The 22,852-nt window shown below is 37.3% G+C and overlaps 1 protein-coding gene across 1 annotated transcript in view; it reads right to left on the bottom strand.

The window, feature by feature from the left end:
* The window catches only part of EYS (eyes shut homolog (Drosophila)), a 1,343,277-nt gene that overhangs the window by 251,288 nt on the left and 1,069,137 nt on the right, over window positions 1-22,852 (bottom strand). The window contains 1 exon segment of the mRNA XM_021084496.1: window positions 8,226-8,379. Within this exon segment, the coding sequence (XP_020940155.1) occupies window positions 8,226-8,379 (154 nt within the window).

The following is a 22,852-nucleotide window of genomic DNA, read 5'->3' on the forward strand; positions in this document are numbered from 1 at the left end:
GGCCTGTAGTTGTCTTTTTTTGTGGTATCTTTGTCTGGTTTTGGTACCAGGGTGATGGTGGCCTCATAGAATGAGTTTGGGAGTATCCCTTCCTCTGCAATTTTTTGAAATAGTTTCTGAAGGAGAGGTGTTAGCTCTTCTCTAAATGTTTGATAGAATTCGCCTGTGAAGCCATCTGGTCCTGGACTTTTGTTTGTTGGAAGTTTTTTAATCACAGTTTCAATTTCAGTTCTTGTGATTGGTCCATTCATCTTTTCTATTTCATCTGGTTTAGTCTTGGAAGATTGTGCTTTTCCAAGAATTTGTCCATTTCTTCTAGGTTTTCCATTTTATTGGCATATAGTTGCATACAGTAGTCTCTTATGATCCTTTGTATTTATGTGATGTCCATAGTTCCTTCTCCTTTTTCATTTCTACTTTTATTGATTTGAGTCTTCTCTCTTTTTTGCTTGATAAGTCTGGATAGGGGTTTATCAATTTGGTTGATCTTTTCAAAGAACCAGCTTTTCGTTTCATTGATCTTTTCTATGGTTTTCTTTGTTTCTAGTTCATTGATTTCTTCTCTGATCTTTATGATTTCATTCCTTCTACTAACTATAGGTCTTGTCTGTTCTCTCTCAAGCTGCTTTAGATGTAAAGTTAGCTTGTTTATTTGAGCTTTTTCTTGTTTCCTGAGGTGGGCTTCTATTGCTATAAACTTTCCTGTTAGAAAGGCTTTTGCTGCATCCCATGGATTTTGGAGTGTCATATCTTCATTGTCATTTGCTGCTAGGTATTTTTTAATTTCCTCTTTGATTTCTTCAGTGATCCATTGGTTGTTTAGTAGCATGTTGTTTAGTCTCCACATGTTTGTGTTTTTTGCAGTTTTTTTCTTGTTGTTGATTTCCAGTCATGTAGCATTGTGGTTGGAAAAGATGCTTGATATGATTTCAATTTTCTGAAAGTTACCAAGGTTGGATTTGTAGTCCAGGATATGATCAATCTTAGAGAATGTTCCATGTGCACTTGAGAAGAATGTGTATTGTGTTGCTTTTGGATGAAATGTCCTATCAATATCTATCAAGTCCATCTGGTTTAATGCTTCACTCAGGGCCTTTGTTTCCTTATTGATTTTCTATCTGGATGATCTGTCCATTGCTATAAGTGGGGTGTTAAAGTCCCCCACTCTGATTGTGTTATTGTTGATTTGTCCTTTTAAGGTTGTTAGCAGTTGCCTTATATATTGTGGTGAACCTGCGTTGGGTGCGTAGATATTTAAAATTGTTTATCTTCTTCTTGGATTGATCCTTTGATCATTATGTAATGTCCTTCTTTGTCCCTTAAAATATTCTTCATTTTAAAGTCTATTTTGTCTGTTATGAGTATTGCTACTCCAGCTTTCTTTTGATCTCCGTTTGCATGAAATATTTTCTTCCATCCTCTCACTTTCAATTTGTATGTGTCCCTAGAAGTGAAGTGGGTCTCCTGAAGACAGCATATATATGGATCTTGTTTTTGTATCCATTCAGCCAGTCTATGTCTTTTGGCTGGGGAGTTTAGTCCATTAACATTTAAGGTAGTTATTGATATGTATGTTCTTATTGCCATTTTATTAACTACATTGGATTTGTTTTTGCTGCTCTTTTTTTTTTTTTTTTCCTTCTTCTCTTGTTCTTTTCTGCCTAGAGAAGTTCCTTTAGTATTTGCTGTAAGGCTGGTTTAGTGTTGCTGAATTCTCTCAGCTTTTGCTTATCTGTGAAGGTTTCAATTTTTCCTTCAAATCTGAATGAGAGCTTTGCTGGGTAGAGTAATCTTGGTTGGAGGTTTTTTCTTTCATCACGTTAAGTATATCATGCCACTCCCTTTTGGACTGCAGAGTTTCTGCTGAACAATCTGCCGATAACCTTATCGGGGTTCCCTTGTATGTTATTTTTTTCTTTTCCCTTGCTGCTTTCAAGATTTTTTCTTTGTCTTTAATTTTGGTCAGTTTGATTAGTATGTGTCTCGGGGTGTTCCTCCTTGGGTTTATTTTATATGGTACTCATTGTGCTTCTAGGATTTGAGTGAGTGATTTCTTCCCCATGTTAGGGAAGTTTTTGGCTATTATCTCTTGGAATATTTTTTTCTGTCCCCTTCTCTCTCTCTTCTCTTTCTGGTACCCCTATAATACGGATGTTGGTGCATTTAATATTGTCCCAGAGTTCTCTGAAACACTCTTCATTTGTTTTCAATCTTTTTTCTCTTTTCTGTTCTGCACCCTTAATTTCCACTAATCTGTCCTCCACCTCGCTTATTCGATCTTCTGCTTCCTGTACTTCCTGTATCCTGCTGTTGGCTGCTTCTAGTGAATTTTTTATTTCAGTTATTGTATTTTGCATCTCTTCTTGTTTAAGTTTTATATCTTATATCTCTTTGGTCAGTACTTCCTGTAAGTTATCCATCTTTGCCTCCAGTTTATTTCCAATGTCTTGCATCATCTTCAGCATCAACAGTCTAAAATCTTTTTCCTGGAGGCTGAGAATCTCCTCATTACTTAGCTGTTTTTCTGGGGTTCTTCCTTTCTCCCTCATCTGAGTTATAGTCCTCTGTCTTTTCATTTTTATAGGTTTTTGGCGTGGTGACCTTCTTGCAGATAATAGAGTTGTAGCCTCTCTTACTTCTGGAGTCTACCCCCCTTGTGGCTGATGTCAGTATGGGGGCTTGCTGTAGGCTTCATGATGGGAGGGGCTTATGCCTGCCCCCTGGTAGATGGAGCCGATTCTAATCCCTCTGGTGGGTGGAGCCTAGTCTCTGGCTGGGATGAGAGGCAGTTCTGTGCCTGAGGGGTCTTTAGGTAGCCTGTTTACTGAGGGGTGGGGCTGTGATCCCACCTGGATTGTTGTTTGCCCTGGGGCTTCTCAGTGCTGACTGATGGGTGGGGCCAGATTTTCCCAAAATGGCCACCTCCAGAGAAAGGCACTGCTGCTGAATATTCCCAAGAGCTTTGCTTTTAATGTCCATCCCTCACAACAAGCCACATTCACCCCTGTTTTCCCAGGATGTCCTCCAAGAACTGTGGTCAGGTTTGACCAAGATTCCCTTGGAGACTTTGCTTTGCCCTGGGACCCAGTGCATTTGAAAGTCTGTGTGCATCTTTTAAGAATGGGGTCTCCATTTCCCCCAGTCCCATGGAGCTCCTGTGCACAAGCCCCACTGGCCTTCAATGTCAGATGCTCCAGGGCTCTTTCTTCCCATGCCAGATCCCCACACATAAGAGTTCATGTGGGGCTCAGAACTCTCACTCCTGTAGGTGAGTCTCTGTGAACCAGTTAGTTTCCAGTCTGTGAAGCTTCCCACCCAGGAGGTATGGGGTTGTTTTTATCACGAAATTGCCCCTCCTACCTCTTGATGTGCCTCCTCTTTTTCTTCTGGAGTAGGGTATCTTTTTTAAGGTTTCCGGTCAATTTGGGTGAAGAGTGCTCAGTCTTTAGTTGTGAATTTTGTTGTTTTTAGGAGAGAAGTTGATCTCCAGTCCTTCTATTCTGCCATCTTAATCCTGTCCTCCTATACAGCCTTTATGATATTGATATATATTCCCTCTAATCTACCTTATTGAGAGTTTTATTGCAATTGGACGTGGAATTTTGTGAAAAACTTTTTCTGTATCTACTGAGATGATCATATAATTTTTTTCCTTCAATTTGTTAACGTGGTGCATCATATTGATTGACATGCAAGTACTGAATCATCCTATATCCCTGGGATATAACCCACATGATTGTGGTATATAATCTTTTTAATGTATTGTTGAATTTGGTTTGCTAATATTTTGTTATGGATATTTATATCAATTTTCATCAGTGATATTGGCTTGTAATTTTATTTTTTGTGTGTTTCCCTTGTCTGGATTTCATATTAGGGTGATGCAGGCCATGTATGATGAGTTTGGAAACATTCTTCCATCCTCAGTTTTTTGGAAGAGTTTGAGGATAGGCATTAAATTTCCTTTAAATGTTTGGTAAAATTTACCTGTGAAGCTGTCTAGTCCTGGAGTCTTGTTTGTTGGGAAGCTTCTAATTACTATTAATTTAATTTAAGATTTTTTAAAATTATAGTTTATTTACAATGTTCTGTCAGTTTCTGCTGTACAGCAAAGTGACCCAAATATACATGTATATATATTCTTTTTCTTATATTAATCTCCATCATTTTCCATCACAAGTGACTAGATACAGTTCCCTGTGCTATTCAGCAGGATCTCATTGCTTATTTCATTACTATTAACTTTAACTACTAGTAATTGATCTGTTTATTTGTATTTTTAATTTATTCCTGATTCAGTTTTGGGAGATTTTTTTTTCTGACAATTTATTCATTTCTTCTAGGTTGTCCACTTGTTTGGTGTATAATTATTCATAGTACTGCCTCATGATCCTTTGTATATCTCTGGTGCTGTTACTTTTCTCAGGTGAGCTGATGTCAGCCTGCTGGTGGGTGGGGATGGTTCCTGACATGACTGACTGTGGCATAAGGGGAGTCCCATAGCTTGTTTCAGCCCCTTAGTGGGTGGGGCCAGATCCCTGGGCAGCTGACTTAGGGGCACATAGTGGATGCTCTTGGGTCCTGGGGAGGCTGTTGCTCAGTGGGTCTAAGGCAGCCAGCCTTCTGGTGGGTAGGTCTCTGTTCCTGTCAGTCTAGCTCCTTGCTTGAAGCAGCCTAGTACTGGTGCAAACACGCTAGCAGTCTGGGCTGGGTCCTGGCACTAATAAGCTAGAGAGAGGATTCTAAAATGGTACTTGCAAGCACCAATATCCTCATGGTAGAATAATCTTCCCCAAGTGGCTTCCACCAGTATCTATGTCCCCAGGGTGAGTACCAGTCTCCTCTTGTATCTCCAGGAGGATTTCCAAGATCAGTAGGTGAGTCTGACAAGGATCCATTCAAATGACTGCCTCTGTCCTAGGTTCTGGGGCATGTGAGATTTCGTGTGCCCCTTTTAAGAATGAAGTCTTTATTTGGGAACACAGCTCTCTGGCTCTCTTGTATGCAAGCCTTGCTGGTCTTCAGAGCCAAATGTTCCTAGGGCTCATCTTTTTGGTGCAGAACTCCTTGGATGGGGTGCATGATGTGAGGCTCAGACCCTTTGTTCCTTGGGGAGACCCTATGCAGTTGTAATTACCCTCCTATTTGTGGGTCATGCATACATGGGTATAGGCCTTGACTACATCATGACTCCATCCATCCTACCCATCTCCTTTGGTTCCATCTGTAAGTTTTTAGTTGTAGAAGACTTTTGTTGCTAGTCTTCTGGTCTTTGTTATCAATAGTTTCTTTGTAATTAGTTGTAATTTTGGTGTGCCCATGGAAGAAGGTGAGCTCAGAGTCTGCCCTCTTGGCCACCACCCCTAGTTATGTTTCAAAATCTGTCAATTTCTCTATAACACCTGTCTAGTTCAAGCCATCGTATGTCTTATTTGGACATATACTATCCATCTAGGTGGCCCCCCTTCAACCATTCCTTAGCTCAACTATAAGGCCTTATAGGATGTCATCCCCTGTCCCCTAATCTTCACCTTCTAATCCTCAGTCATCTTTTGCTTTTCTATTCCATACACATTAGTCTATTGGATCCCTTACTACATCATGGCTCTTTCCACTGAAGTCTCTTTTCCCATATTCTTCCCACTGCCTAGAATAGCTATACCACAGTTTTGACGGTTTCTGTTGGTTGTTTTTACCAAATTTACCTCTATTCATTTTTCAGAGAGCTCCTTTTGACTCTTTAGCCTAGGGCAAGTTACTTTGTGATTTATTTTTCTTGCACCATTTAAGAACTTTCGCAAATATCTCAAAGTTTAATGATTTCTTCATTAGTGAGACTATTTGACAATCTGCCTCGCTAAACTTTATACACACAGGAATTAGTATTTTGTCTGTTTTGGCTTTCCATTTAATTTCAGGAGATTAGTATAGTACTACCAATATAATAAAAACCATTTTTACATGAATAAATTAAGTTAAAAACAGAGTAAAGAAACAGAAAAAAACAAAGAAAAATGAGAAAGAAAAATTAAGAAACATTGAGAGAGTAGTGGACACTCAAAAATTCTAGATTTAATTAATTTAAATTTATAGTTTTAGGGAGTTCCCACTGTGGCTCAGCAGTAATGAATCCAACTAGTATCCATGAGGATGTGGGTTCGATCACTGGCCTCACTCTGGGTTAAGTATCCAGCATTGCCATTAGGCCCGCAGCTACAGCTCCGATTTGACTCCTGGCCTGGGAACTTCCATATGCTATGGATGAGGCCCTAAAAAGACAAAAAAAATTTATAGTTTTAACAACTATATTTATTATATAAATTTGAGTAATTTATATAATATATATTATATAAATTTGAGTAATTTATATAATATATATTATATAAATTTGAGTAATTTATATAATATATATTATATATAGTAACGTACAATATACAACATAGTCCTAGGTTCAGTCTGTAATGCAAACTATTTTCACCCTCAGGTCTTATAGGATATTTCCATTAAGACAAATTGGGTTTACCTTTTCGCATCAGTAATAAATAGGTGTTTTCCACTTTCTGAATTTTGGATAAAAGTAATCCAAATTCTTTGGTTTTCAGTTTTACTGAACGTGTCAGTAGTTTTTTTTTACAGGATGTTTTCAATTTGAGGCTACCTAAGGATTTGAGGGATTTGTTTGAGAACTGCTTGACTAGGTCCTCATTAATTAAAGGCAAAGCATGAAATCAGTCCTTTAAGAAAGTATGACCAAAAATAGAAATTACTTCATATGCAATTGTATAAAATGATGACATTATCAATAAAAATGCATTTTAAATTGGTTTTAAGTTATTCATCTTCTCCTTTGGCTCCTTTTTTGTGATCAACAGTAAGCCTTTGTAAGTGAAATGATTGAAATTAAAGTCCAGTGCTTTGAAAGTTTTTTTCTGTACAAAACTCAATGTTCCAAGAGGGTATGTCCAATTTATGAATAATGCTTCTATTACTTTAGGGTAATTTCATTGCCTTCTTGTTATAACCAGCTGAATTTCCCAGCCCAGACACTCTCATTTCTTCCCTCATTCAGACATTTACTGAGCCTCTATCTGTCAGATGCCCTGCTAAGTACATTAAAGCTGAATAAGATACTATTCCTGCCTGTACAGACTTTCCATTTTCAGACTGGTGTCAATTTCTTGGTTTTATTTTCAGAATGATGCAGACCCAGGGTAAGATTATTTGATTTATATATAGAACCATCATAGGTTAGTCAAGATACAAGACAATCAGACTAATTTATTCAAATTTCATCTAACACATAAACTCAGATGCAAAATATTATTTTTAACTGACAAAGAGTAACTTTGGAGAACATTAACATCAGATTGCTATGCTGATGAAGAATTTTAAATTCTTGACTGTTACATGTAAATTTTGTTCAGTAATACCCATGGGATGTGACCATCATAGTCAGCCATTTCTCTCTTTTGGGATTTTCTAATTCCAAAGTATGAACTAATTTCAAGACTGCGTCCCAAAATTTGGTATGCCCCAGAAAGACATTTCCACCTAATATTCAATTTTTTTCTACTAAATTTTCCTTTTTCTATGCAGAGCTAATGACTAAGAGCTGTACTCCTTTCACTCAATAGACATTTTGTTGAACAGTTAAACTAGATCTTAATTTCAACTTAATCACACAATTTTTTTTTTTTTTTTTGGTCTTTTTAGGGCCACACCTGTAGCACAAGGAGGTTCCAAGGCTAGGGGTTGAAATGGAGCTACAGCTGCCGGCCTGTGCCATAGCCACATCAATGCAGGATCCGAGCTGCATCTGCAAACTACACCACAGCTCACGGCAACACCAGATCCTTAACTCACTGAGCAAGGCCAGGGATTGAACCTGCAACCTCATGGTTCCTAGTCGGATTCATTTCTGCTGTGCCACAATGGGAACTCCTGAATCACACAATTCTTTAATCTATTTATTTGCTTCCAGATATTTTCAGAGAAGTTGATTCATTTAGTCTACAATTTGATTGATACTGGATTGTGCCATATGCACCTAAGTTTATTTTATAGCTTACTTTGCCAAAATGAAAAAAAAATTGGAAAAATAATTTTCAGAGATACCCCCTTTTTTTTTCTTTCTTTCTGTGTTTGGGTGGATATTACACATATAACTAACACTTTAAAAATAAATCTTAGCTTTCTAGTTCAAAGAACTACTGTGGGGTACTTACCGTATTGTGACAGGAATGAATGCATTTCTGTTAATGCTGTAATTTGCAGAAAGAGTCAAGATATTTTGAGAACTTCCACATCCATATTTAACTGTAGGCCTTCCTTCCACAAGAAATAAATGAATAAACCGTTGTCCAAAATTCTTCTCACTACCTTTAAGAATAAATATTACGTTAAATTAAGGATTAATGCAGATATACCTTTTATTCAATAATAATCATGCATTTGACAAACACAGACTTTGTTCTGAAGGAGTAATCATTTGGTGAGATGATAGGAGTATTATAGATAATTATTCAGTGTAATAAGTACTAATATGAGAATTACACATTATTTTCTACAGGTGAAAATACCGTAGTATTAAGAGCATTAACTTGCTAAGAGATTAATTTGTGACTGTTTCTTAACAACAATGACCATAACTATTTTGAGCCTTAGTTTCATCATACATTTCAATGGGATAATAACAGCAATTAATTATTAGAACTACTGTGGTAATTATTTTTATTTTTTGTCTTTTTAAGGCCACACCCATGGCGGTATGGAGGTTCCCAGGCTAGGATTCGAATCGGAGCTGTAGCCGCTGGCCTACACCAGAGTCACAGCAATGTGGAATCCAAGCTGCGTCTGTGACCTACACCACAGCTCACGGCAAAGCCAGATTCTTAACCCACTGAGCGACGCCAGGGATTGAACCTGCATCCTCATGGATGTTAGTTGGGCGCATTAATCGTTGAGTCATGACAGGAACTCCATTGAACTACTGTGATAATTAAATAGATAAAATAACTAATGAAAAGTTCCTGGCACCTATTGAGTATTGATAACTTTATTTAATATGATTATGAATTATTTATATTTTAATTTTAATATGTGGCTTTTATAAAAATTGAAATAACAAGGGAATATATAAAGAAAAAAAGAGATACATACTCCTTTCTTCCAGCCCTTCCTTCATCCCACTTTGAGGTATTCTTTTCTATCACTTATCTATGCCTATACGAATATTTACATAGCCCTAATTTTATTTAAAAAACCAAGGAAATAAATATCTTTATTCACTAGTCTTTTCATTTGTGAACTAAAAATGTCACCTGCCACATCAGTAAACTAAAGATTCTGCAGCCACCAAGCCATCATATTACAGTCACCCAACGGTGAGCCCTGAGGTAAGTGAGGTTGGAAACAGGATGCCAGCCATCGAATTATCAGACTGCAGCCACCCCACTGATGGTTCACCATGAAAAAACTCAGGATGAGAAAGCACAGGACCCTGGTCCCAGATAGCTGAAGTTGTTTGTCAAAGGGATGATTTCAATGAGCCCAGACTCTTGCATCTTCTCATGGATAGAAAAGTGCTAAATTCCTTAACTTGAAATATGTTTTTCTTTCTTTCTTTTTTTTAAAGTTTTATTGAAGTATAGTTAATCTACAAGGCTGTGATAATTTCTGCTGTATCAAAGGTGACCCGGTCATAATATATACATATATCTATTCTCTCTCTTTTCATTAACAATAATTTTTTTTTTTTGCCTTTTTTTTGCCATTTCTTGGGCCGCTCCCATAGCAATATGGAGGTTTCCAGGCTAGGGGTCTAATCGGAGCTGTAGCTGCCAGCCTACGCCAGAGCCACAGCAACCAACAATAATATTTTGATGTTCCGACTACCTGGTCTTTACTGCAAAGTCTCCTATATATCCTAGCTAACTCTTTGCCTCTTCTGAGCCACTCAAAGTGAGCTGAGAGGTTGTGTCCTAGGCTTAAGTCCTCAGTTTTGTCCACTTTTAAGTTTGTACATTTTTTTTTCAGTCAACACATTTAACAAAAAAATTTTAGATATCTGTCCTTGTATATACATAGATTTCTCTCTTTTAAACATTCTTTTTTGTATTTTTAGGGCTGCACCCATGGCATATGGAAGTTCCCAGGCTAAGGGTTGAAGAGAAGCTGCAGCGGCCAGCCTACACCACAGACACAGCAATGCAATATCTGAGTCTCATCCACAACCCACACCTCAGGTCACGGCCAGATTCTTAACCCACTGAGCAAGGCCAGGGATCAACCCCGAGTACTCACGGATACTATCTGGGTTCATTACCACTGAGCCATGATGGGAACTCCTAAACAATTTTTTTTTTTTTTTTTTTTTTTTTTTTTTTTTTGCCTTTTGTCTTTTTAGGGCCGCACAAGCAGCATATGGAGGTTCTGGGCTAGCGGTCAAATTGGAGCTGTTGTTGCCGGCCTATGCCAGAGCCACAGCAACACCAGATCCAAGCCGCATCTGCAAACTACACCACAGTTCATGGCAAGGCCGGATTCCTAACCCATTGAGTGTGGCCAGGGATCGAACCCACAACCTCATGGTTCCTAGTTGGACTTGTTCCCACTGCACCACAATGGGAACTCCCAAGGGAACGCATAAACATTCTTAATTATCACTCACACAGAAAATCACACAAATTTTAAGCATGTAGCTTAGTGAATTGTCACAAAGTGAACCTGCTCACACAGACATTACTAGCTTAAGAAAAAGAAAATTATCTGTGTTGTCAGGAGTCCCATCACCCTCTCCCTTCTTCCCTCCACCAAATGTAATCTTGATCCTGATGTTTAATAATAGGATTAGTTTTGTTTGATTTTCATTTTTACATTAGTAGGATCATACTGTATATATTCTTTAGCATCTATTTGCTTTTGCTAAATATTATGTTTGAGAGATAGCATCCATTCTTCATTTCCATTGCCTTGTAATGTTCCATTAAATGAATATTCATAATTCAGTTATTCTTTCTTTTATAGATGGAAATCCCTTGCGACCTGTTTTTAGTTATTATGAATAATGCTATGGCAGTCTTGAATGTGTCTTTAGTATTGAAGTACATGCATTTCTGTTGTGTATAAACTAGGAATTGATTCAGGGATTATGAATATGATTAATTTAGTACTTATTACCTGTTTTCCAAAACGTTTTAACACTTTACCAATAATATAGAAAAGTTCTAGCTAATATACAATTTCACCATCAATTGGCTCAGTCACTTTGTAAATTTCATCTTTTTTTGTTTTGTTTTTTGTCTTTTTGTCTTTTCTAGGGCTGCACCTGTGGCATATGGAGGTTCCCAGGCTAGGGGTCCAATGGGAGCTGTAGCCGCTGGTCTACACCAGAGCCACAGGAACTCGGGATCCGAACCGCATCTGTGACCTACACCATAGCTCATGGCCACACCAGATCCTTAACCCATTGAACGAGGCCAGGGATCGAACCTGCAACCTCATGGGTCCTAGTCAGATTCATTAACCACTGAGCCATGACAGGAAGTCCCACTTTATAGATTTTTAACTATTTTGTGCTTATTAGTCTATCTTTAATTTTTCCCCCCTCACATTAGTTAAGTTGAGCATATTCTCATGTTGGGTGGTTTTTTTGATATGCTCTTTGGGAGTTAGCAGTTTGTCAGTTTTTATTTGGTTGTTTGCTTTTTCTTTATTTATTATAGAGCTCTATTTTATCTATCTATCTATCTAATATGTATATAAATATATATGCATACACAAAAGAAAGCATACAAGCTCTTTGTCAACCATATGTATTGAAAGTATTTTCTCTAATCCTACAGACTACCTTGCCATTCTCTTAGGGGTGAATTCTGATGAACATATATATATATTCTTCATTTTATTTTATTTTGTCTTTTGTCCTTTTTTTAGGGCCACACTGGCAGCATCTGGAGGTTCCCAGGCTAGGGGTCTAATCGGAGCTGTAGCCACCAGCCTACACCACAGCCACAGCAACTCAGGATCTGAGCCGAGTCTGTGACCTACACCACAGCTCACAGTAACGCCAGATCCTTAACCCACTGAGCGAGGCCAGGGATCAAACCCGCAACCTCGTGATTCCTAGTCGGATTCATTTCTGCTGTGCCATGACAGGAACTCCATATATATTCTTAATTTTAGTGTGGGTCAATTTGTCAATTATTTCCTTGTGTATGGTTTGTACTTTCTATATTATATTTAAGATACCTTTGCCTGCCTCAAAGTCAAGAAGATATTCTATTATATTCATAAACTTTATTTAAGGTCTAAGTTCTATCTAGAATTGACTTTTGTATGGGCATGAAGTGGAGGACTGGGGTAGGTTGAATAATGCCCCGCCAAAAAATTTATGTCTTAATTGTCAGAACCTGTGAATATTAACCTTACATGGCAAAAGAGACTTTGCAGGTATGATCCTGAGATGGGGAGGTTATCCTGGATTGTCTGGTTGGGTCATAAAATTAGTCACAAGTGTCTAGAAAGAGGGAGGCACAGGGAGATATGGCAGTGGAAGAGGACACTTTACATGACTATAGAAGCAGAGATTGGAGTGATGAAGTCATAAGCCAAGAAACACCAGTAGGCACCAGAAAGAGGCTGGAAGAGGCAAGGCATAACTCTTCTCTGGACCCTCTAGAAGGAACTAGCCCTACTAATGACTTAATTTTAACCACACAAGACGCATTTTATACTTTTGGTCTCCAGAACTGTGGGAGAATACATTTCTGTGGTTTGAAACCACTAAGTTTGTGATAATTTGAAAATTACCTGTGGCCATAGGAAATTAACACTAGGGTCAATTTTTATTTTTCTCTTTCAATTTTCAATTTGATCCTAAATTGTCAAAGCAAGCAATTCTCATGATGTATTTACTGAAAATCATGTATTTGTGGAATATATATTTTTAATATATATATATATTGTTTTTTGTCTTTTTGAGGGCCACATCTGTGACATATGGAGGTTCCCAGGTTAGGGGTCCAGTCAGAGTTGTAGCCACAGCCACAGCAACAGCAGATCCGAGCCACATCTGCAACCTACACCACAGCTCACAGCAATGCTGGATCCTTAACCCACTGAGCAAGGCCAGGGATCGAACCCACAACCTCATGGTTCCTAGTAGGATTAGTTTCTACTGTGCCACAACGGGAACTCCTAGTTTTAATATTTTTAGTATCCATATTCCCTACTTTTTACTTTTATTTATTTTTACAAAAAAATATATATATAACAGTTTTGTTGTTTTTTTAACTCAAGCAATATAAAAAATATCCATGAACATGCATTTAAACCAAGCTGAAATTACAACCCTCAGAAATAGCCAGCATTAATATTTGGTGAACATTTCCATAGATATGAAGGCTCATAAATGGACAAATATGTAAAGAGAGAAAGGTTTTTATTAGAGAAAAATCATAGTGTACATGGAATTTTTTTTTTTTTTTTTTTTTTTTTTTTTTTTTGCTTTTTAGGGCTGCACTCGTGGCATATGGAAGTTCCCAGGCTAGGGGTAGAATCATAGCTACAGCTGCTGGCCTATACCATAGCCAGAGCAATGCTAGGTCTGAGTCATTCTAGTTTTTCTTAGGAAGCTTGAGTTTTATCATTGTGAAAAAAATACTGTTAGGTCATTTCCTTGAAAAATCAGCCTTACTTTGTTAATTTTTTTTTTTTTTTTTTTTTTTTTTTTTTTTTTTTTGGCTGTACCTGTGATATATGGAAGTTCCCAGCTTAGGGATCAAAACTGAGTGGGAACCACAACCTACACCACAGCTGCAACAGTGGCAGGTCCTTAACACACTGGGCCAGGCTGGGGATCAAACCCACCCTGTTACTGAGACAACACCGGTTCTTTAACCTGCTGCACCACAGCAGAAACTCCTTACTTTGTTAGTTTTTGAGAAAAAATATCTGTACAATATGCAATTCTGAATAGCCATAGGTTATCTTTTAGTCAATTTTCAACTCACAGTAAGCTCTTCAACCAGTAATTTTAAAAGTTGCACATGTGTTTTCTTCAAATCAGCTATTATAATTTAGTATGTCATAGGCTTGCTTTATATATACCTCCCCTTTTACACATAGGACATTAAAGAGTTGTATATGCAAGGATAGAAAATTTTAAAAGTGACACAAACAGTTATTTATAAAACAGAAATAGACTCACCGATACAGAAAACAAACTTATGGTTCTCAAAGGGAAAATGCGGGGGAGGGGATAAATTAGGAGTTTTGGAGTTAAAATATACACACTACCGTATATAAAATAGATAATTAACAAAGACCTACTCTATAGACAGGGAACTATACTCAATATCTTGTAATAATATACAATGGAAGAAAATGTAAAAAATAATATATACATATGAATCACTTTACTGTGCACTTGAAACTAACACAATATTGTAAATCAACTGTATTTCAATAAAAATTTTGAAAAATGTGAATTCACTTTGCTGCACCATTAAGGATATTTTTGTGTCTATTTGGACAGTGGAATAGAATGAAATGACTAAATACAATTTGGGGCCACTACAATGACCCTAAGTGCTGGAAGTTTTATTCATTGTGACTTTTGTATCGCAGCTGCCAATTTCAACACAATGAAAAAGGCAAATGTCTTAGTTTTAGTAAAAAAATAATTTCGATGTTATGGAGACTTGAAAGAGTCTTGAAGATATTCAAGGATCTGGATAAACCTGAAATATCTCTTTATTGGAAAAAAAAAAAAAAAAAAAAAAGAACCACCAGAGTGAAACTAAAGGTATTGCTGAATCTCAGATAAATGTTTCTTTAACATCTCAGCAAGAGTGTCAGGAAACCTAGGTTATCTTTCCCCAGGTCTAAGGCTCTGTGAGAATGGAATGAAAGTAACACTTAAATCTCAAGGAATGGTTCAGAGAAAAGTGTCAGAAAAGATTGTGAAAGAATTTAAAACAGGAAAGAAAAAATCTAGCTCATTCAGTTTCTTGTTACCTTTCTTTGTCTTTGAGCTATTTTGCAACTCTGTAAGTTGGAGAAAACAAATAATAATTCAATAATTCTTGTCTAAGGCAATGTAAAATAATCATGTCTGGTAAAATGCAGCTGTTTATTACCTACAGGTGGAACTGCTTTCCATCTCCTTGCAAGTTTGCTTCAGAATCTCTTCATTTTAATGTATTTGTTTGCTTCTTGAATTCTCCTTTGAATTAGTTGTAGTATCCTACCCGTTCCCTCTTTAATTAATAGGTTAAATAAAATCTTTGACATGTGTGCATTTATATGCCTTTTTGAAAAGTATCTTTTAACAGGGAGTTCCTGTTGTGCCTCAGCGGGTAAAAATCCCAATGTTGTCTCTGTGAGGATGCAGGTTCCATTCTTTGCCTCGCTCAGTGGATTAAGAATCTGGTGTTGCTGCAAGCTGTGGTTGCAGATGCATCTCGGATCCTGCATTGCTGTGGCTCTGGTATAGGCCTCAGCTGCAGCTCTTATTCAACCCCTTGCCCAGAAACTTCCATATGCCGCAGATGTGGCAGTAAAAAGAAAAAAAAAAAGTCTCCTTTAACAAAGGAAAATAAGCTGATTTCAGTGTTTGAAATTATGAGGTGAAACAGAAGAAGTGACTCCCATTATATTAGAGCAAATAAAACCAAAACCAACTCCAAGGAGAAAAGATTTCATAGAACAAAATGTGAAAAGGTCCCCTGACGTTAAGCACCATCACAATCTTGGACAGCACAGCAATTCCTACATCATGGATGATGAGGATTGTAGCGAGACATATGCTAGTTAAGAAATAGAAACAGATTTTCCATGAGTGCTCCAAGCTACAGAACTTATTGAGAATATAAATCCAGTAAGAGAACAACACAAAGTGAAAATATAATATAAAACGGATTAAATCAATATTGCAGAAGTAAGAAAACAAACTGGACAAAAGAACAGCATTAAAGATTTCATCATGAAATATGAGTAGCAAAGGATAGAGTAAATAAACATGGTTGAAAATCATTCTTTTGAGATCCTTCTAAATGTCCTTTACTAAGAGTCCACCACTCAGCTCATCTGAGATTTTATCACACTTCTGAGGACTTTTGCTCAATAGCTCTCCAAATTAGCCCCATGCCAGGCAGATGAAAATGCACCTTCACCTTTTCTGCCTCACCTGAGATCTATTAGCAGTTTTTTGAGCTTTCACTGTTTAGTGTTTTTCCTTATTTTCTCCATGACTCCCTATTCAATTTCTTGGGCTGCTTTTCTCTGAATTGAGAGTATAATGAAACAATTTTAGTATTATTTTTAACTCTTCTTTTTATTGGGGGTGAGGGAGTTAGGGGTGATAGGAGCACATTTAGAACATGGAACCTTGTACTGCTGCCCAAACTCAGCCTCAGTCTACCAGTGCTGAGTAGAAACTTGAATGAAGAGTTTTAGATAAAGGAGAAAAAATAGCTATTATTGCTTTGCCAGGCAAAGGAGGCCACAGCAGGCTGATGCCTTAAAGACTGTGCAGTGCATTGGGAAGAACTGTGGGGAGTTTTATAGTAGAAAGGAGAAACAATAAGAATCAAGGTTGAGAGCAAATATGCATCCTTCTTTCTTTGGGGGAATCTTTAGTCATTGAAGTTGGTGTCATGAGATCTCAGCATGATCCTGGTGGTCTTCTGGGTTATTGTATCTAGATTTTTCCTAAAATAAATATACTTGCGGAAAAAGGCATACCGAGCAGAGATTAGGGCAATCTAGAAAAGTCCCTAAAAAAATCATGTGCTTATAATCTTGAGCCGCATGCAGTTGTGCTCAGGGTGCCTAATAGGTAACTCAAGAGCGATTTTGTTTAAGGTGCAGTTAAGCCGGGTGGGGGGTGGGGAGTGGAAGCACAAGGAAGCTATTCAGTTTTAAACTAGCATTTCTAAAAGAAGCATAAGGAATGCAACTTTTATCTTAGGTGTCTGAGGTTCCTGCATCAGTACTAGCACCTTGTGTTTTCTCGTCCCAGGTACACTTAAGCTTGTGTCATAAAATGACCTAAGGTTGTTCTTTTCTCCACACTCATCCTTTTGGGAGAAGGTGGGGTGGTTGTTTTGTTATGGACCATGGGACAGTCTGTCACCCTGCTCCAGCCCACTCTTTTAACTGAGAACTTTCTATTGCTTAATATTTTTATAAATTGCTTTATGCTACCATATCAGACTTGTATTTTTGAGCTAAGACTTAGAAATATGACATACAGGGCAAAATAGAACAGAGCTGAACATTTAGGTCAAGCCGTTGTGCCATATGTACAAAGATTATTTTTCAAAGCTTCAAAAACTGAATTTTAAAGATTATACACATTGAAGAAGATGTATGTGGTCCATACAAGCATGAGTTATTTTTAAGGGACACTCAGTCACTAAAATCAATGACAGTTGATGAACAGTCTTATCTAAGTGTACCAACATCCATTATGAACCACAGCTGCCCGGTATTACAGGGTATGATAAGGCTGCTTTAATAAAGATAATGGGAGTGAAAATAAAAATAAACAATTAAACTTAGTTCTTCATATAGTCTGCTATATGGTAATAGGTTTTGATTCACCATGCTGCTTTATTCTATAAATAAACAAAAAGGAATTTAAAATGTTTTGCTGATAACATGTCATGGTAGGTATGGAAATAGAAGGCCTGTGGGTACATTACATGATACTGAATCATGTAACACATATATTCTATTTATATAGTCAATACATTGATTGCCTTTTTCTCTTTTGAATTAATTAACTTTATATAACAAAACCTAGATTCTGTAATTAGAGAAAAGCCATGAATATGCACTCAGGAGAAATTCTTTGGGTTTCATATACAGTACTACAGACATTATAGTTTCAAACATGATTATAAAATTATTTGATTATCAGAATTGAGAAATTAGTGGCAATTAGCAAATGAGAAAAGAAAATTAAAAATCCTTTCAAATAGACTACTAATGAAAATTATAAGTAATGACTACGCTTAGATAGACATATTTTTATATTAAATAATATGGGTTGAGTAATCTGTATGCCACATTTAGTTCAACTTTTCTCATTGAGCCAATAGACATCAAGCAAATATAAATTTCCCCATTACCTCTTTCCCCATTTTATTCCAATTCATGCTACTTTTGAACAGGTCTTGAAAGCTCTAGAAAAGCTCATTATTAAGCCATTGAAGAAAAGTCATTCCGCTATTTTACTAAAAAGATGTTTGATGATTAGCACAGAAATGTTAACCTATTCTTTTTTGAAAGAATTCCTTATGCTTTGGGGCTGTGTAGTAATTTTTTCAATAGATCTTTAATGTTTTGAGTTTTTCTGGATATTTATCCAGAAAATATTTGGAAACTGCCTAAAATCTATAATTCGCAAATTTTATTGATCCTAATGAAATCACTGATTACACACCTGATTTAAGATTACTTCTAAAAATGCTATTTAGAACAATGAACAATAATTATTACTTGTAAAACAGTGGACATTAGTTTTAGGATATCAGAGGATTTTAGAGAGATAATCCTAATTTTGAGTCTCAAATTTATATATGTATAGTATATGTAGTACATATTTAATTATATATAGTGTAGCATATATTATACATACATATATTAGTCTCATAAGAAAGGAAGTAGTGAAATAACTCAGAGAGGAAGAATAATACCTTATTCAATGAAAAAAATTTTGGTTTGCTTGTGTATTGCATTGGGTTATAGATCTGAAATTTTCTAAGCATTAATACTTCATCTCTTCTTTGAAATACTGAAGATGGAGTATTTATGGTTTATATGGTTATATGGTGTGCTATTTCCATTAAGAATGGGTTTTTTTTCTCTATTTGAACTATTCTTATGAATGCTCTCAAACATGAATGACAGTTTGATTTGAGATCATGTATATATAAATAATCAGAGATTCATCATCATTTTGAATTAAAATAAAATGCAACATCATTCCTTATAGAATTGATAGTGATGAATACAGATAATATGTTTATAAAATCAGGTGCATAGACAGCCCAATTTGGAAATTTCCCTAATGTGACATGGATTTCTATCATCTCCTGTAAAAGAAATAACATCATACATATTTGTATGGTACTTTGTATTTTTTAAAACACTTTTATACACATATTTTCAAACGTTGTGAATTTCACAGCAAAAGTGACATCTGCATTTTTTATAGTCAGGCAGAAATACAGAAAGGTTAATTGATTGACACTACACTGTACAGTCAGCTCACAATCGACTTGGGCTCAAGTCTACTCTGGTTACCTCCTGATACTTGGACTGCTGGCGGCAGCAGCTGTTGACCACTTTCTTCGTGGTGCCACCTTGGTGGCATGTGATAAGGATTGTTTTTTGAGGGTTTGCCCTGTGAGTCTCTTTCTACTTTGCAAATGAGTTCATTTGTATCCTTTTTTTCAGATTCCACATATAAATGATATCATACGATGACTGTCTTTCATTGCCTAACTTCACTTCGTATGTTAATATCTAGGTCCACTTATGTTGCTACAAATGGCATTATTTCATTCCTTTTTTTACAGCCAAGTAAGATTCATTGTATATGTGTACCACATAGAATCTACTTTTTCTTAACACAACTGATCTATTTCAAGAGAAGTTTAATGAATCACATCATTCTAAGTCAAGGGTCAGCCTACTATGGCCCAGGGACCGAATTCTGCTTTTGTCTGGTTTTGCAAGTTAAGGGTTTTTGGAACATGGCCACATTCATTTATTTATTTTTTCATGACTGCTTTCATGCTACAGTGGCAGAGTTGAGCAGTTGTGACAGACACTTTCTGGTTTGCAAAAAAAAATTATTCTCTGGTCCTTATGGAAAAATTTGCCAACCCCTGTTCTGCTCTTGATTGTTTAAGCAGACCCAGGAAAAAGTTTTGTTCTATTCAAGCTACATTTTTGACTAATCCCTTAAAATGTGATGGAAGAAAGTATAACAATGTTCAGCAGAATAATTTCCTAACATCAAGTTTTAAAAAACCACTAATTTTGCATTATGACCATGAAAGTTGAGTAACTGACAAACAGAACTTTAAGAGCTTTCCTAATCAAGGGCTGACTCTGTTCAAGGCCCTGGGTGAAGTAACGAGGAGGTGGAAAAGATAGATGTAAAACCCAACTCCAGATGATGAGGTGTTCCCCAGTCAGAGAAGAGGTATAAGCACAGATTAATGCTGTGATGGAGCAGTACTCAGCCCCAGTCCTTAGTGGATGCTCCTGCTAGAAAACTGTCATGTTGAGCTTTCTCATGGAGTTAGGGACACAGCATCTCTCTACTGAGTGGTGAGAAGCAGGACAGAGACCACCTCTTATTCATCTTCGTACCCCCTCAGTGTCTAGCAGAATGTAGTGCCCTCTACAGCACTCAGTTAAAGTCTGTTGAATTTGACCTTGCTGTTACAAAAAGATGATACCCTAGAAAGCAATCTCTATGTACCTAATGAATGACAGTGCACAAATTTCTCCACTCCTGCTTTAAATCCCACTCTCTGCCATCTCTTTCTAGAGCAGGCTTCATTGGGAGTTGGTAAGGAAGACCAAAGATACTCAAAGAATTTTATGGTACGCATTGTAAAATTGATTTAAAATACTGAGCATTTCCTACAAGAAAAGATGTTGTTTTGTTTTGTTTTTTTTTCTTTCTCTTTTCAATGGCCACACCCATGACATACGGAAGTTCCTGGGCCAGGGACTGAATCCAAGATACAGCTGCAACTTATACCACAGCTGCAGCAATGCTGGATCCTTCAATCCACAGTGTCTGGCCACAGATGGAACCCAAGTCTCTGCAGTGACCTGAGCTGCTGCAGCTGCATTCTTTTTTTTTTTTTTTTTTTTTTTTGTCTTTTCTAGTGCCACACCCATGGCGTATGGAGGTTCCCAGGCTAGGGGTCTAATTGGAGCTGCAGCTGCCGGCCCACGCCACAGCCACAGCAACTCAGGATCTGAGCCACATCTGTGACCTACACCACAGCTCATCAATGCCGGATCCTTAACCCACTGAACAAGGCCAGGAACAAACCCGCAACCCCATGGTTCCTAGTTGGATTGGTTTCCACTGAGCCATGATGGGAACTCCTGCAGCCGCATTCTTAACCCACTGCTCCACAGTGGGAACTCCAAGAAAAGATGCTTTTAGGAAATACTATGGGACTTCATTGGCTTTGGTATAAAAGATAATGAATGAAGATAACTGTGTTCTGCTGGGAGTCATTTTATAAAAACAGGTGTTATGATTCTTTAGATTTAATTTGTTTTCTTCAGCAACATCAGAAATCTCTTCTTTCAGCCCATCCTAAATGCACAAAAAGGGAGGCCCCAATAATCTTCCCAGTTCTATCAGTTCCTACCTGGAATACATCCCTATGACCAATCCTTTTACTCTTTTAAATACAAACACTAAGTAGTACAAAGATTACTTCTGAATCCTGTTCTTCCACTGGAGCTGCTCATGTAATTTGCCTCCTACAACTCAGTCAGATGTCTGCTCCTAATCCTCAGAACACATCCTTCCAAAGGGCCTGCTTGTTTCTTCTCAAAAGTAATAGCACAGGATGGATTCACCTGCATAGTAATAAATCCCAAGACCAAATCCCCTGACTGATGCTGCTCGCTGAACAGAGCTCATTTCCTGAAAGTGCACCTAAAGAGTTTTGTGTGGTCTAACCCCTTCTCCTGTGACCTGTTAGTAGCTCCTTTGACTGGGTTCCAGAATTCTGAATTGGTTCAGTGGCAGATTCAAAAAGCTTTCTTTTCATCTTGACTGCTGTTCTCAGAGCTGTCTCTCTCCCACAGAGGGTTCTTTTTAAAACTATCCTTTCTAAGGAATTTTACTGTAACCCCATATTCAAGTTTCATCTTCCTTTTGTTCCTTTTCAACATCAATTAGTTGTTGAGGCAAACTAGAAAAGTTACATCTATAGTTTTGAACTAGAAATATAATTCAAAGCTAGCACTAGCTTATCAACCTGAAATTTCTCTATCCTTTCCCCTTTAATACTTGATGACTAAATACAAATGTGCCACAAATGATTGTGAAATGAAATTCAGTTTTTGCTAAGATGTTTAGAAATTGGAAAAATGGCAAAACTAAAAAACAAACCCCTCTACTCTCCCCCTACCACCAAAAAGACAAAAATCAACTCTTACACTTAAAGGGACACATCTGTTTTCATTTCATCACAACTTTTAATTGCTCCTACCCTTAATAAACTGATTTCGAAGGAGAGAAAATTATCCCTTAAGTCAAGTTAAGGAACACCTTTTAAGTTGTGTGTGTTTAACTGAATCACAAAAATCTTTATGTTCATCTGTGAGGCTCGTAGGAGACTGACAAATTCCAAAAGAAATGAAGGCAGTAAGTCCCTGAAATATTCTGCTGAGGTCTTCCCAGGAGTGTGGGATTAAATTATCATTTACAAATGAATAAAAAGAGGGTGCTACAAACAGAAGATATTTTCTCCCTTCACAAGCTATGAAACTCCCTTGAGGAAACAGCTTCCATAAAGCTGGTGCTGTGACAACAGCAATTACGTAGACAAACATGTAGGTTGTTAATCATTTTGATGGCACTGTTTTCTTATAATTTCTGGACTTTTGGGGGGAGGTCATTGGCTACAACAGGCAAAACTAATCACATGGCACTAACATCAGCTTGGGCTTTACTGGTTTGGCGTACCAGCCTGGACAGGGTGGCCAGAGTGGCATGTATTTCCATGGCCTTCAAAATGAGCAAGTTGATTGGCGATGTGGAGATGGCCAGTGGGGGGTGGGGGCAGAGGAGAAG

The sequence above is a fragment of the Sus scrofa genome, chromosome 1 (assembly GCF_000003025.6).
Source record: "Sus scrofa isolate TJ Tabasco breed Duroc chromosome 1, Sscrofa11.1, whole genome shotgun sequence".
In the NCBI taxonomy this organism is placed as follows: Eukaryota; Metazoa; Chordata; class Mammalia; order Artiodactyla; family Suidae; genus Sus; species Sus scrofa.